Genomic DNA, 13,490 nt, shown 5'->3' with positions numbered 1-13,490 from the left:
TTGGGCTAATGAAGACGGGCCTCGGTTTTACATGCAATCTGAACAACTAGATGCTGTTCCTTGATAGCCCCCTCCCCCTCTTGGACACCACTGACAAAAGGAAGCTAAGGCTGGAACTTCCCAGGAAATTTCTCGGCCAACACCAAGATTGAACCCCAGATGTCCTGCATTCCTCAAAAGGCACTGGACAAAAATATTCAAACACATGTTATCATTATAGTATAAAATATTTATTTATTTACAATATTTATTAATGTAATGATCATCATCTTTCAACAGAGGGTAATTTCTTCTGTTTATTTATTAATTTCTTCAACTCTTCTAACTTCCCATCTGATATTGATCTTCTTAGTGATTCAAAAAACTCAAAATAATGATGAAAATTATGGCTGAAAAGATAATTATTTTTAAAAAGATTCAACAGCCTCTGATAGTGCAGGAGACCTGTCTTGTTCTAATCAAATAGCAACAGATAGCTAATGATTACATCTCTTCAGTTAAACATTTTGAAAATCAAGCACCACCCCTCCTGGAGCAGCCTGACCATTTTATATGACATGACACCTTTCAATATTTAAAATTACTCGTTCCTACTCACTAAACAGAAAAGTTACTCAAAGATACATTATGGAAGATTAGATAAAGAGCTGCCAGTTCTCATTATAATAGTTAAAAACTAGATAATGTAAAGGGAATATGCTGAAAAATTCAGTCAAATTGGTTTCACTCTAAGCTGAGAAAACCTTCTTTTAAAGTCACTGTAGCCTTGAATGTCATTGTTACCACTGTCACGATAATTAACAAAGTCTCGATTATTCATTTTTGCAGTTAATCATCAATGGACATTGAACAGCAGATCGAATTCAAATCCAATGAAAATCGGACACATCAGAGGGCATTGAGAGTTGATTATGGTCTGGATAGGTTAATTAATGTCTAATTAATAATTTAGATAACATTTCAGGCCTAAAGAAATACCTGCAATATGCAGATTTAGCTCTTGCATAATGTGTCCACTCGACACAAACTAGGTGATTTCGGGACTAACATGGTTCAATTTCATTTCTATAATTCGCTTGCACATAGGGGTCTTTAGCAGTGGGGGGACCCGGAGAAAACCCACAAGGTTGGACAGGCGACCCTACTCCTTGTCACGTACAACCGGGGTCTTTAGCAGTGGGGGGACCCGGAGAAAACCCACAAGGTTGGACAGGCGACCCTACTCCTTGTCACGTACAACCGGGGAATCAAAACCATGCCAGCTGAAAAGTTTTGTAGTAAAATATAACTTACATCATGAGTAAAATACTAGCTAAAAGTTCTGTAGTGTTTAACAGATGATTAACGTAAGATCTTGTATAATTTTCACAGGTAAAACATTTACAATCTTTTAATAAGGGACTAAAATCATCAAAATATCTGAAAAAAACAATAATTATTCTTTATTTAATTCCATAATTCAAGGGAGATCAACCACATTGAACCCAAATTATATCATGCACACTAAAGAAAAGAAATCAAATGAAATGGGGTTTAACGTCCTACTGTTCTGCTCCGACTGGGCTAATGAGAACGGACATACGGCATGCAGTGTGTTATGGGGTAAATTTTGCCCGGACTGCGGCACTATCGCCTACTCTTATATCCATATATACCTTGTTGTGTTGTGTTTTGTTATGAAATTGAGAAAGATAAGAATAAATCCTCCCTTCCTCCCCCACAAAAGACAACCTTATTTTCCTATAAAGTAATGTAATTTCATTAATTTCTTTCTTACTTTTTATCACTTAAATTAATTTCAAATGTATCTGGTAATTCTTCACCCTCGGTTTCCTCTGTGGGTATATTGTAAGTAAAAACTAATGCCGAATTTCTTTCTGTTACCATATAAGGATATCTATCAATTGTTAAGGATGTGAAACAACTCGAATAACAAATTCACAATATTTTAACAATAACTGTCTCAACCAATCATCTAAACAAATGAACAATATTCAGATTCTGTTTCAGTCTGATTATAATACAGATCTATATTTCGTTTCGTTTTTTATACTTTCGATGGCCTATACTACATGAAGGTCTGACCGTTGCAGGAAAAGGTCGCATCAGAGGTTGTACGGATGGCTTTTGACCCTATGACGTCAGACATTGATTAATCAATCAGTGTTGACATTTCTAGTGGTTTACATACATGTACAGTTCCATCAAGAAGTCGCCGTAACAGATCTTTTCATTGGCTAATAAAGAACACCATCCAGAACGCATGTTATATAACAACTCTTCCAGATCCTAGTGTACTAAAGATAAGTAAAACGAAATTTTGAACTGTAAAAAAACAAAACGAAATAGGATCTGTGTTTTAATCAGATTTGTCCTGTTATGGTGCAAATTTTTGATTTAATGTGACTAAAAAGGCTGTGTCTATCATGGTAAGATTAGTTTTAACCTCTAATGAAAGCTACACCGCCCTACTTTAATAATTATGTAAGGATACGAGCTGTCAAATATATCAATTCCTAATTCATACGCCTGTATCACCGCATCAGGTGGCCATACTGACTGCATTAAACGTGGTTTATCAACAGGTAGAAATTCCTGCAATCAAAAAACACACACTCTTCAAAGATCAGAAATATCAATAATTTAATGCAAGCCCTTTCCATGTATAACAATAAACAAACTATTTCTACGACACATAAATAGTACACCCATAACTATATTCTGCTAGTTCAAATGAAATGAAATGGGGTTTAACGTCCTACTGTTTGCTCTGACTGGGATAAGGAAGCTGGGCATACAGTGTGCCATGAGGGAAATTTTGCCCGGGCAGCAACACTATGGCGAACTTCCAAGTGATCTTTTATGTGCACTCCAATGTGTACATGGGACCCCGTTTTTTTGTACCATCCGAACGACTAACAGCTGTCCTTGTCAGGCCCTCCCTTCTAGTTCAAAGGATAATGGCGCCCAAGGTGGCTGCATGTGTTTTTAGCTCTTACTATTTTGTGTATTTTAAAGGATATAACAATCTTTAAACCATGCTAATTTTGGCATGTACCTGTGTTTTGATTTGAAGATCAGTTTAGTGGATCTTGTTTATCTATTTTATTGGATATATTAGCAGAAATTGCAATTTAGTTTTTATTTATATTTTACTTCAACTGTGAGTTTATGTGAGTATAATCACCTACACCAAAGCTGAGTTGTTGAAGATTGGTGAGCTCTGTTATCAACATAAACAAGAAAATTACTCTACTTTTAAACAGCCTCAGTTGATTAATGTTAAATCAACTAAGAGAGGTGTGAGAGGGGGTAAAAGAAGGATTAAATCTATTATCACAGTGAGAGAATCTAAGATTAGTACAAACCATGTTAACCACAACAACTTAATTTCAATTTGTCCTATAAAGGTCAAGCCGGAATCGAAACAAAATGCATGTCAGTTCGTGAATTTATGTCTTGTGAACTCCAGATCAGTGAGAAATAAAGCAGATGAACTTAGTGAATTCATTATTGAAAATGATTTTGATCTATTTGTATCGACTGAAACTTGGCTGAAACCTAATGACAGTTTTGTCATTAAGAAACTTATTCCAGATAACTATAAATATTCGCTTGTTAACCGTTGTAATAGAAATGGCGGTGGTGTTGCCCTTATCCACAAAGACTCAATTAATGTTATGTGTGTTGCATCATCTACATACTCCAGCTTTGAAGTTCTTCAAAATAACATTCAGTTAAACAGCTGTGTTCTTCGGATAGTTATCATATATAGACCGCCCCAGTCACGAGTTAATAAATGTACAATTGACACTTTTCTAGATGAATTTTCGGATTTCTTACACGGTATTCTGGATGGTCCTGAAGATATTTTAATACTTGGAGATTTTAATATACATGTCGACAAATCAAATTACTCGACAGTTAACAGATTTAAAGAGGTTTTAAACTCATTTCATTTACATCAACATGTTTCTCAACCAAAAAGAACTTAATTTCCTATCGCAATACAAAGAATTTGAGCGTTGAAGATTTTAAAACATCGATAACAAGTAGTAAACTTTTAGATCGTGTCCAGGAAGTTCCCGATGTTGATGATCAGATCAAACTTTATAATGCAGTACTAACAAACATACTTGATGAACATGCTCCAGTCGTAACAAGAAACATTATTTTACGACCGAATAGAAAATGGTTTTCAGATGACATTCGACAGTCAAAGATTGACCGACGTAAAGCTGAAAAGCGATGGCGTAAATCTAAACTTGAAATTGATCGTGACTTATATAAACAAGCAAGAAATGAAACTAACAGTCTTATCTCTTCGTCAAAACGCAGTTACATTTCCAATAGCTTTATCCAAAATAAGAAAAACCCACGTCAAATCTATAAGCTCACTTTCAGTTTCTTAAAGAACCAAGGCCACAGATTTCAAAATACAAGTACTAAGTTAACCGAAAAGTTCTCAACATTCTTTCATGAAAAAATAGATAAAATTCGTTCCGAATTTCCTGATCATATATCTACTGCCTTGTGTGAAGAAAAACCCTTCGCTGGTCCACCCCTTACAAATTTTTCTCCTGCTTCTAATACAGAACTCAAGGATTTGATAAGTAAATCTTCGTCTTCTTCATGCAACCTTGATCCAATACCAACATGGTTACTTAAACTGTGTATAAATGAACTCTTACCAATAATTACACATATTGTTAATACATCAATTATGCATGGTAATGTAAGCCACTTCACAAAAATCGCCCATGTTAAACCGCTACTGAAGAAACCAAATCTAGACCCGAATAACTTAAAGAACTTTCGACCTGTGTCTAATCTGTCATACATATCAAAACTAATTGAGAAAGTTATATCCACGAGACTAAAACACCATTTTGTTATTAACAATCTTGACGAACAATTTCAATCAGCATATAAGAAGGGTCACAGCACTGAAACAGCACTGCTGAGAGTATATAACGATATTGTTACTAACATAGATAATAAACAGCCTGTCGTATTAGTGTTACTAGACTTAAGTGCCGCCTTTGATACTACTGATCATGATATTCTATTAAACCGGTTACAAACACGTTTTGGCGTCGATGAACTATGTCTGAAATGGATACGCTCTTATCTAACTGACAGGTCACAGTATGTAGTCATTGAGAAAGCAACATCGTCTCCCAAAACCCTACGCTTTGGAGTTCCGCAGGGGTCGGTTCTTGGTCCCCTTTTATTCACTGCCTACACAACACCAATTGGCGATATCATCCGAAAACATGGAATTAACTTTCATCTTTATGCTGACGACACACAACTGTATCTTGCTTTGAAACCACCGAGTGACTCCACCGAAATCTGTAAACTTGAGGCTTGTATAGATGACATAAAAAATTGGATGAATCTTAATTTCCTAAAATTAAATGATGATAAGACAGAGGTCATCTTAATCAGCAGAAAATCTCTTTCTCAATCCGTTAAAATCAGTGATTCAACAATAACATCCTCTCAATCAGTTAAAAATCTTGGAGTTTACTTTGATCACGATCTTAAAATGAAAAGTCACATCTCTACTACCTGCAAATCATTAAATCTTCATCTTTACAACATTGGTAAACTTCGACCATTTATAACGTCAAATATCGCTAAAATGTTAACTAACGCTTTCGTTCTCTCCAAACTAGATTACTGCAATTCGCTTCTATACCAATTACCAGCATCAGATATAAACAGACTCCAGAAAATTCAGAACAAAGCTGCACGTATCGTTTCTCTAACTAAACAATCTGAACACATTACTCCAGTACTCCAAAATCTTCATTGGCTACCAGTTTATCAACGAATTAATTTTAAGATCGGTCTTTTAACTTTTAATTGTCTAAATAATAACTGTTCCCAACAATATCTTAATGAACTTTTAACCCCGTATAAACCAAGCAGGAACCTACGCTCTGCTGATAAAAACTTACTTCATGTTCCTACAGTAAAAACTAAAACTGGTGAACGGGCTTTTGTTTACGCCTCTGCTAACGTGTGGAATGAATTACCTAGACATGTTAAAGACTCTACTAACGTTGCTGTTTTTAAAAAAAATCTTAAAACCGAACTTTTTAAACGTGCTTTTAAACTATGAACATGTTGACATTTTAATGTTTTAGAACTATTTGTTTTATATTATATGTAATATTTTAATTGTGAAAAGCGCCGCGGAGCAGCTGTTAGCTGGAGCACTCAGCGCTATACAAAATGATTATTATTATTATTATTATCTATTGGTCTCAGTGCAACTGGTTAAAAATTTCTAAAATCTGTTAACTGAAGACTATCTGGGGGATTTTCAAACTCTTACAAAATACCATATTGTTAAAGATGAATCTCTAAACGGATTATCAGTCTAAAAATGGGTCAGTTCCGTTTTACAAAGACATGATGAACTGAAAACATTGCAACATTCAGCATCCTCTGCAGATGATATAAACAACCCAGTGCCACCCATAAGTGTTGGGTTAAATCTTTGCATGGGCCCTTTTTTAATCTGACTGAATCCAACTCAGGAGATATTTTGGTTTTTATTTGTTGATTAAATGTTAATCAATCATTGTATATTTTAATGTGGGTTAAGCCATGAATAATTTGATATTGTCTGCTATATGTAAATGATGATCAGCGACTTTAACTCAACCACTAATTGTAAATTCACAGGATAGCAACTAAATGCCAAAAGAATCAGTTAGAGTTTGAGAGTTTGAATGATAAACCTCATGGTTCAGACATTGGTTGGTATTACACATCCCTAAAAAGGGCCCTTGAGAGGTATAGATGACATACCAAATATTAGTCCAAAAATTAAACTTGTTATGCTGAGAGGAATTTAAATCAATTTATCTCTCTCTTCAAAAATATATCTTTACTTACTATTATTTTTTGTAATAAGTTAACACACTCATTTATCTGGAAATGTTCAGTATCTGGTCCAGGATTGAAAAACCCTTCAATAACAAATCCTGACAAAATATAAAATACTAAAACTGAAAAAATATATAACAATCGTTTGTATATACTGGGATAATTAAATTGTATGCTGCTAAAGCAAATAGCCTAGATTGCAGCATTAAGGGGGGAGGGGGTCCTCAAGTCAACGTGTCTGTATGAAAAATGCCTATTGTATATGACCGACATTAAGAGTGGTACATGATATTATATTAATTATATTTTTTAATTTTCTCACCTTGCACAGGTCTAGATATTGTTTCTTTAACACATCGAACTCTCTCTGCTTCATTATAACCTCCAACAATAGAACCAAATATAGCAGTTTTCTTCAACCTCTGTTATAAAAATATAATGATTCAGCTAATAAAAATAGTTATCAACTTGCTTAAAAAATATCAAATTGCTCATTGGTTAATCAGAGTATTGAAGATTTTACACAGTAAACTATGAACCAATAAATGTTTAAATAAATCATTCATTTCTAAATTCATTCATTTTTAAAACCATTAATTAGCAACTTACACTGTACAAAATATGTTTGGTTATGCCCTTCTATCGTTATCTGTATCAGTAGATATTTTACTTGAAACCTATAACCCATGTTGGGTCATCATTAGATATAATAATGAAATGAAGACAATTTGTCAAACAATTCTAAGGGGAATTTAATAGAACATTCTGGGGATTATGCTCCGACTGCATAAGAAATACAAGAAGAAGAAAAGAAGACAGGCATATGCCATACAGTGTGCTATGAGGGAAATTTTGCCCGGGAAACTGAACTATGGCCTACTTTTATATCGAATTCCAACTGCCAAGGGATCTTTTATGTGCACGCCATTGTATACACAGAACTTGTTTTTCGTGCCATCCGAATGACTAGACAGCTGTTCTTGTCAGGCCCTCTGTCCTGCACCACTGACAAGGGGGAAACCACGATAGAAAATCCTAAAGAATTTTCTCGGCCAATGCTAGCGAGCCAGCATCTTACCCACTTAGTCACGCTGGCTCCTAACTGCATAAGACAACATCTCCACTAACCATGACAGCTGAAACATATTCGCAGTTATTAAATACATCACGATTCTACTCACACCACCTCTGAAGTAAGGACTGATACAATTCTGCATCACTTGATTGCAATTCTGTCAATTCGACTGACAATCGAACATCCTCTATTAGTACATTATAGGTACTGTTCTGTCCTTACCTCTGACTTGCTGTGTATATCAACTATTGAATCTAGGAAAGATAAAGTTCTATCCACTACTTTTATACATCTTTTTCTAGTCGAGTTTATATCAGTATCACCATCACTCAACGCCTGGTAAATATCGGGTTGAAATGATTCTTGAATTTTCATAAATAGTTCAGTATCTAGCTGAAAACCAAAACAAAATTAAGTAAAATGGAATGAAGAATAGGAACAAACTTCAATATAAAAGTACTTTTCTATGGAGAGAGTGAGAGAGAGAAATGGGGTTTAACGTCCACTCGACACAAACTAGGTCATTTCGGGACTAACATATGGTTTTAATTTTATTTCAATAATTTGCTTGCGCGTAGGGGTCTATAGCAGTGGGAGGAAACCGGAGGACCCGGAGAAAACCCACGAGGATGGACAGGCGACCCTACTCCTTGTCACGTACAACCGGGGATTCAAAACCACGCCAGTTGACTCAATGACAGGCCTTATGATACAGCGCGCGCATGCTAACCATATGCCAGTCTTCATAAGCCTGGATGGAGCAGAAAAGTAGACATTAAACCCAATTCATTTTTTTTTGATTTCGTATAGATACTTACCTTTAACTTTCCACCTTTTCCCCAGACCGAGACGCCAATTTTATCATTATAACCTGATTTAACTAGGGTTGATGGATCGTGTAGAGAACAATAAACTATCCAATCCTACAATATCAACATAATAGCTTCAAAATTCAAATAAGATAATTATAATATACTCAGGTGTTGCTGACTCCCATTTGCATTTTTGGGACAATATCTGGGCTAAAATGTACTAAAATTGATTATCTAATATTTAATGAAGACAACCAACCCAAAATAACAAAGGAATATAATCTAGCTTGGCTATAACTGGTTTTGAAAAAAGGTTCAATAATGGATTTGACCCAAAACTTTGTTCACATCGTCTGCAGAAGCTGTTGAATGTTGTGGAATTTTTTTCAACTCCCCATATCTTTGTAAATACTATTTTTAGACTAATAATCCGCTTGGAGATTCAACATTCACAACACAGTAGATTGCTCAAATCATGCAAAATCCCTCAAATGCAAATCAACTGATTTAAATAGCAGCTTTTACTGATAATCAGATTTTGTTAGGGGAATCTACCATCGAGAAGAGAGTAATTTATATATTTCTTTTCTTTATCAACATTTTTTAATTTATTATATTTTTAAACAACCCCAAAATTAAAACCAGTCATACTTACTTTCATGGCTGCAAATTTTCCTATTCCATGTTGAAACTTCCTCACAGCTTCATGGTGATCTGCTCTATGTGGGGAGAAAACACAACTGATATAATCTGAGGTTAAGTATATTTCATTTTCAGAGCAATGAAGGGTTCCATCCAAAATATCCACAAAAATCATGAAAACACTAACATATGCAATACTCAATGGTCAATCATTGCAATGTTTAACCCACTTTCACAAAAAAATGACTATATTGTAGCTTGATATCAGATTATCTAATATCAGAGTAAAATATATTCCAGAAAATCGTAATAAAATCAAATATAACACAGTTGCGGTCTCTAAATTTGGTACAATAAATAATACATCTGTTTAAACAGAGTATATATATACCCATCATTCTAAGTTCAGATAATGTGATAATTAAAAAAAATTGTATTTCTCTATGTTAACGATTCATTATTGTTTGTACATATCATACTTTATAATACTTACAGTATATTCAAAGGCATGTGTGCTACTAATGGCAAATTCTTCAATCTGTTCAAAACATCCCTTGAAAGATGTGGAGCACTGCCTGAAAATTAATTTTACATGGAAGTAGAAATTTGAGAAATTCAAAGACATCTTCTCAATTTATAAAGCTCATTATTTACATTAACAAAGATAAAATGTTACTTAATACATGACATTTAGCCTCGATGCATGTTTAAGTGCAAAAAAAAAACTAGCTCCTGTGGCCTTGTGTTTTGTGTGGTCCATTAATTTAATATATTACCTCCTCTTGTATATAGCATACAGAATGGTGTATCAACTGTTTTATCTGGATGATTCCCTAACTCAGATATAACACCAGCTCTACAACCATTTTTAACATTCTTCAAAACAAACTTCATCATTTAAGATTCCAGATTCTTTCTGAAAAAAATAAAATAATTTTATCAAACAGATAAAATTGTCTAAAAGACAATCATGTAAATAAATTGACTATGTTCAAAGAAATAAGTAGAATGACAAACTTGTTTTTATTTTTAAATAACCATCAACTGTCTTGCAACAGGACTATTATATGGGAGAAATGTCACCACTTGAAGTAATTGCGCCAGTGTGAATCCTCATCTGGGTATTGTGAAATGTTCAGGATTAACAGGGATGCTGGCCTATCCGAACAACTATGCACCTTTTTCAAGCCGGCGCTATTGCACTTTCGTACCTCTACCAGTTCCTGTGGTCGTAGGAACTTGAAATTATTAGAGGATGTTACAGGGGACTAGCAATGACCACACACCAAATTTCAGCCGAATCGATCAATAACTTTTTATTTTACCGACCTTTTAATTTCTAACGAGAGAGAACTTTATCTGTTTGACGCCATTTGCTTTGTTTACTATTTAGACTCGAATAACAAGACACTAAGACGGAAACCGACACACTGCACTAGCTGCCTATCTCTGCAGTTCATAAAAATTAATATAATTTTCGTATACTTTAATTTTTGCGCGAAGCCACCATTTTCTATAAAATACTATTTGGTGTTGATCAGTGGATTGGCCTTTAGGTGTGAATATTGCCGTGACCTTGAGTCTTAACTTCCCATCCATATCAGGGCCTTTGCGTTTATGATTGCCGTGGCCTTATTTCTTACTGTATTTTCAAAGTTAATGTTCGAGGTGAAAGCAGAGACGACGTCCTTCGGAAAATATGATTGGGTCAAAGTCGTAGGTCAAGGTCATGTTACAGAAAACTAAACTCAAACTTTTCAAAGTCATTTTTTGGACATTTGACCTTGACTTACGACCTTGACCCCGTAACCATTTTCGAAGGCTATCACCATGGCTTGAATCATGAACGTTTACCTTGGTCCTATCGCACACTGCTCGGTCAGAAAACGGTCAAACGGAGAGGGGTCCGTGTCCGAAAGGAAGTCAATGGGCGTGGTCAATGCGTGCCGTGACCTTATTTCATTTTTGGGACAGGGCCAGGGTAAACGTCGATGGTTCAAGTCAAGGTGATAGCCTTCGAAAATGGTTACGGGTCAAGCTCGTAAGTCAAGGTCAAATGTCCCAAAACTGACTTTGAAAAGTTTGAGTTTAGTTTTCTGTAAGATGACCTTGACCTACGACTTTGACCCAGTTATCTTTTCTGGAGGACGTCGTCTCTGCTTTCACCTCGAACATTAACTTTGATAATACAGTAAGAAATAGGGTCACGGCAAGCATAAACGAAAAGGGCCCGAGATTGATGGGAAGTTTGGACTCAAGGTCGAAGTCAAGGTCACGGATGGTTAAAGGTGACTAGTGGAGGTCACCACGACCTTTCACATTGACCACGCCCATTGACTTCCTTTCGGACACGGGCCCTTTGCGTTTGACCCTTTTCTGACCGAACAGTGTGCGACAGGACCAAAGTAAACGTCGATGGTTCAAGTCAAGGTGATAGCCTTCGAAAATGGTTACAAGGTCAAGGTCGTAAGTCAAGGTCAAATGTCCCAAAACTGACTTTGAAAAGTCCGAGTTTAGTTTTCTGTAAGATGACCTTGACCTACGACTTTGACCCAATTATCTTTTCTGGAGGACGTCGTCTCTGCTTTCACCTCGAACATTAACTTTGATAATACAGTTAGAAATAAGGCCACGGCAAGCATAAACGCAAAGGGCCCGAGATGGATGGGACGTTTGGACTCAAGGTCAGAGTCAAGGTTACGGATGGTTAACGGTGACTAGTGGAGGTCACCACGACCTTTCACATTGACCACGCCCATTGACTTCCTTTCGGACACGGACCCTCTGCGTTTGACCGTTTTCTGATCGAGCAGTGTGCGATAGGACCAAGGTAAACGTTCATGATTCAAGCCAATGTGATAGCCTTCGAAAATGGTTACGGGGTCAAGGTCGTTAGTCAAGGTCAAATGTCCCAAAAATGACTTTGAAAAGTTTGAGTTTAGTTTTCTGTAACATGACCTTGACCTACGACTTTAACCCAATTATCTTTTCTGAAGGACGTCATCTCTGCTTTCACCTCGTACATTAACGTTGATAATACAGTAGGAAATAAGGCCACGGCAAGCATAAACGCAAAGGCCCCGATATGGATGGGAAGTTTGGCCTCAAGGTCAAAATCAAGGTCACGGCAATATTCACACCTAAAGGCCAATCCACTGATCAACACCAAATAGTATTTTATAGAAAATGGTGGCTTCGCGCAAAAATTAAAGTATACGAAAATTATATTAATTTTTATGAACTGCAGTGTTAGGCAGCTAGTGCAGTGTGTCGGTTTCCGTCTAAGTGTCTTGTTATTCGAGTCGGTTTCCGTCTTAGTGTCTTGTTATTCAAGTCTAATTAGTAAACAAAGCAAATGGCGTCAAACGGATGAAGTTCTCTCTCGTTAGAAATTAAAAGGTCGGTAAAATAAAAAGTTATTTATCGATTCGGCTGAAATTTGGTGTGTGGTCATTGCTAGCCCCCCGTAACATCCTCTAATAATTTCAAGTTCCTACGACCACAGGAACTGGTAGAGGTACGAAAGTGCAATAGCGCCAAGAAGCCTCACAATGATTATTAGTGCAGCACAGCGAGTTTTGTTCAAGGGTTATTTTCTAGTGTCCAGTGCACTGGCCTAGTCTGATCTACATACAGTCCTCCATGGCCCCTTAATTGCCCATACATTTTGCCTCACCCGTCTGGGGCGTCTCTCAGTTTTCAGAGAATAGATGGTGTCATTTAAAAAGCAAATGCCGGAGACAGTCGGTCTAAATTGAACTGCATGGAAATCTAGTTGTGTCTTTACATGTCTTTTTTTTTAGATATTAAATGCAAGTTCTGAATTCAACTAAATTTCATCAGTAAACGGCTTACTATTATTAGTACAGCTAACCACTTCTCAGAGGTAAACAACAAACATGTGCTTCCGCTTTTCGGTATTAGGGAGAAGTTATTGCTTAAAATAAATTACCTTTCTATTTTTGTTAGTTTATCTCATGTCCTCTTGTATTATCATGGACCTTGTATCTAAATAATGAACTGTAATAGTCAGGCAACAACTCCTTGAATAATGTAAC

At 36.0% G+C, this 13,490-nt stretch overlaps 1 protein-coding gene across 2 annotated transcripts; it reads right to left on the bottom strand.

Moving 5' to 3' along the window:
• Positions 1-214: 214 nt before the first annotated feature.
• LOC126822307 (queuine tRNA-ribosyltransferase accessory subunit 2) lies at positions 215-13,356 on the bottom strand. 2 transcript variants are annotated; one of them, XM_050551114.1, is made up of 12 exons: positions 13,288-13,356; positions 10,209-10,348; positions 9,926-10,007; positions 9,446-9,509; positions 8,797-8,901; positions 8,201-8,371; positions 7,226-7,325; positions 6,913-7,001; positions 2,495-2,595; positions 1,778-1,897; positions 1,294-1,419; positions 215-389 (listed from the first exon to the last, which is right to left on the bottom strand). In XM_050551114.1, exons 2-12 carry the CDS (start codon positions 10,327-10,329, stop codon positions 266-268), a joined length of 1,203 nt encoding a protein of 400 aa, XP_050407071.1. In that variant the 5' UTR covers positions 10,330-10,348; positions 13,288-13,356; the 3' UTR covers positions 215-265. The 2 variants fall into 2 exon arrangements, with proteins under 2 accessions (XP_050407071.1, XP_050407075.1); XM_050551118.1 differs by having other exon boundaries at positions 10,209-10,344; positions 13,288-13,348.
• Between the last annotated feature and the right edge of the window lie 134 nt (positions 13,357-13,490).

This window comes from Patella vulgata, chromosome 1 (genome assembly GCF_932274485.2).
Source record: "Patella vulgata chromosome 1, xgPatVulg1.2, whole genome shotgun sequence".
Taxonomy (NCBI): domain Eukaryota; kingdom Metazoa; phylum Mollusca; class Gastropoda; family Patellidae; genus Patella; species Patella vulgata.
The sequence above is the reverse complement of the archived record's forward strand: the minus strand, read 5'-3'. Positions and strand labels throughout refer to the sequence as shown.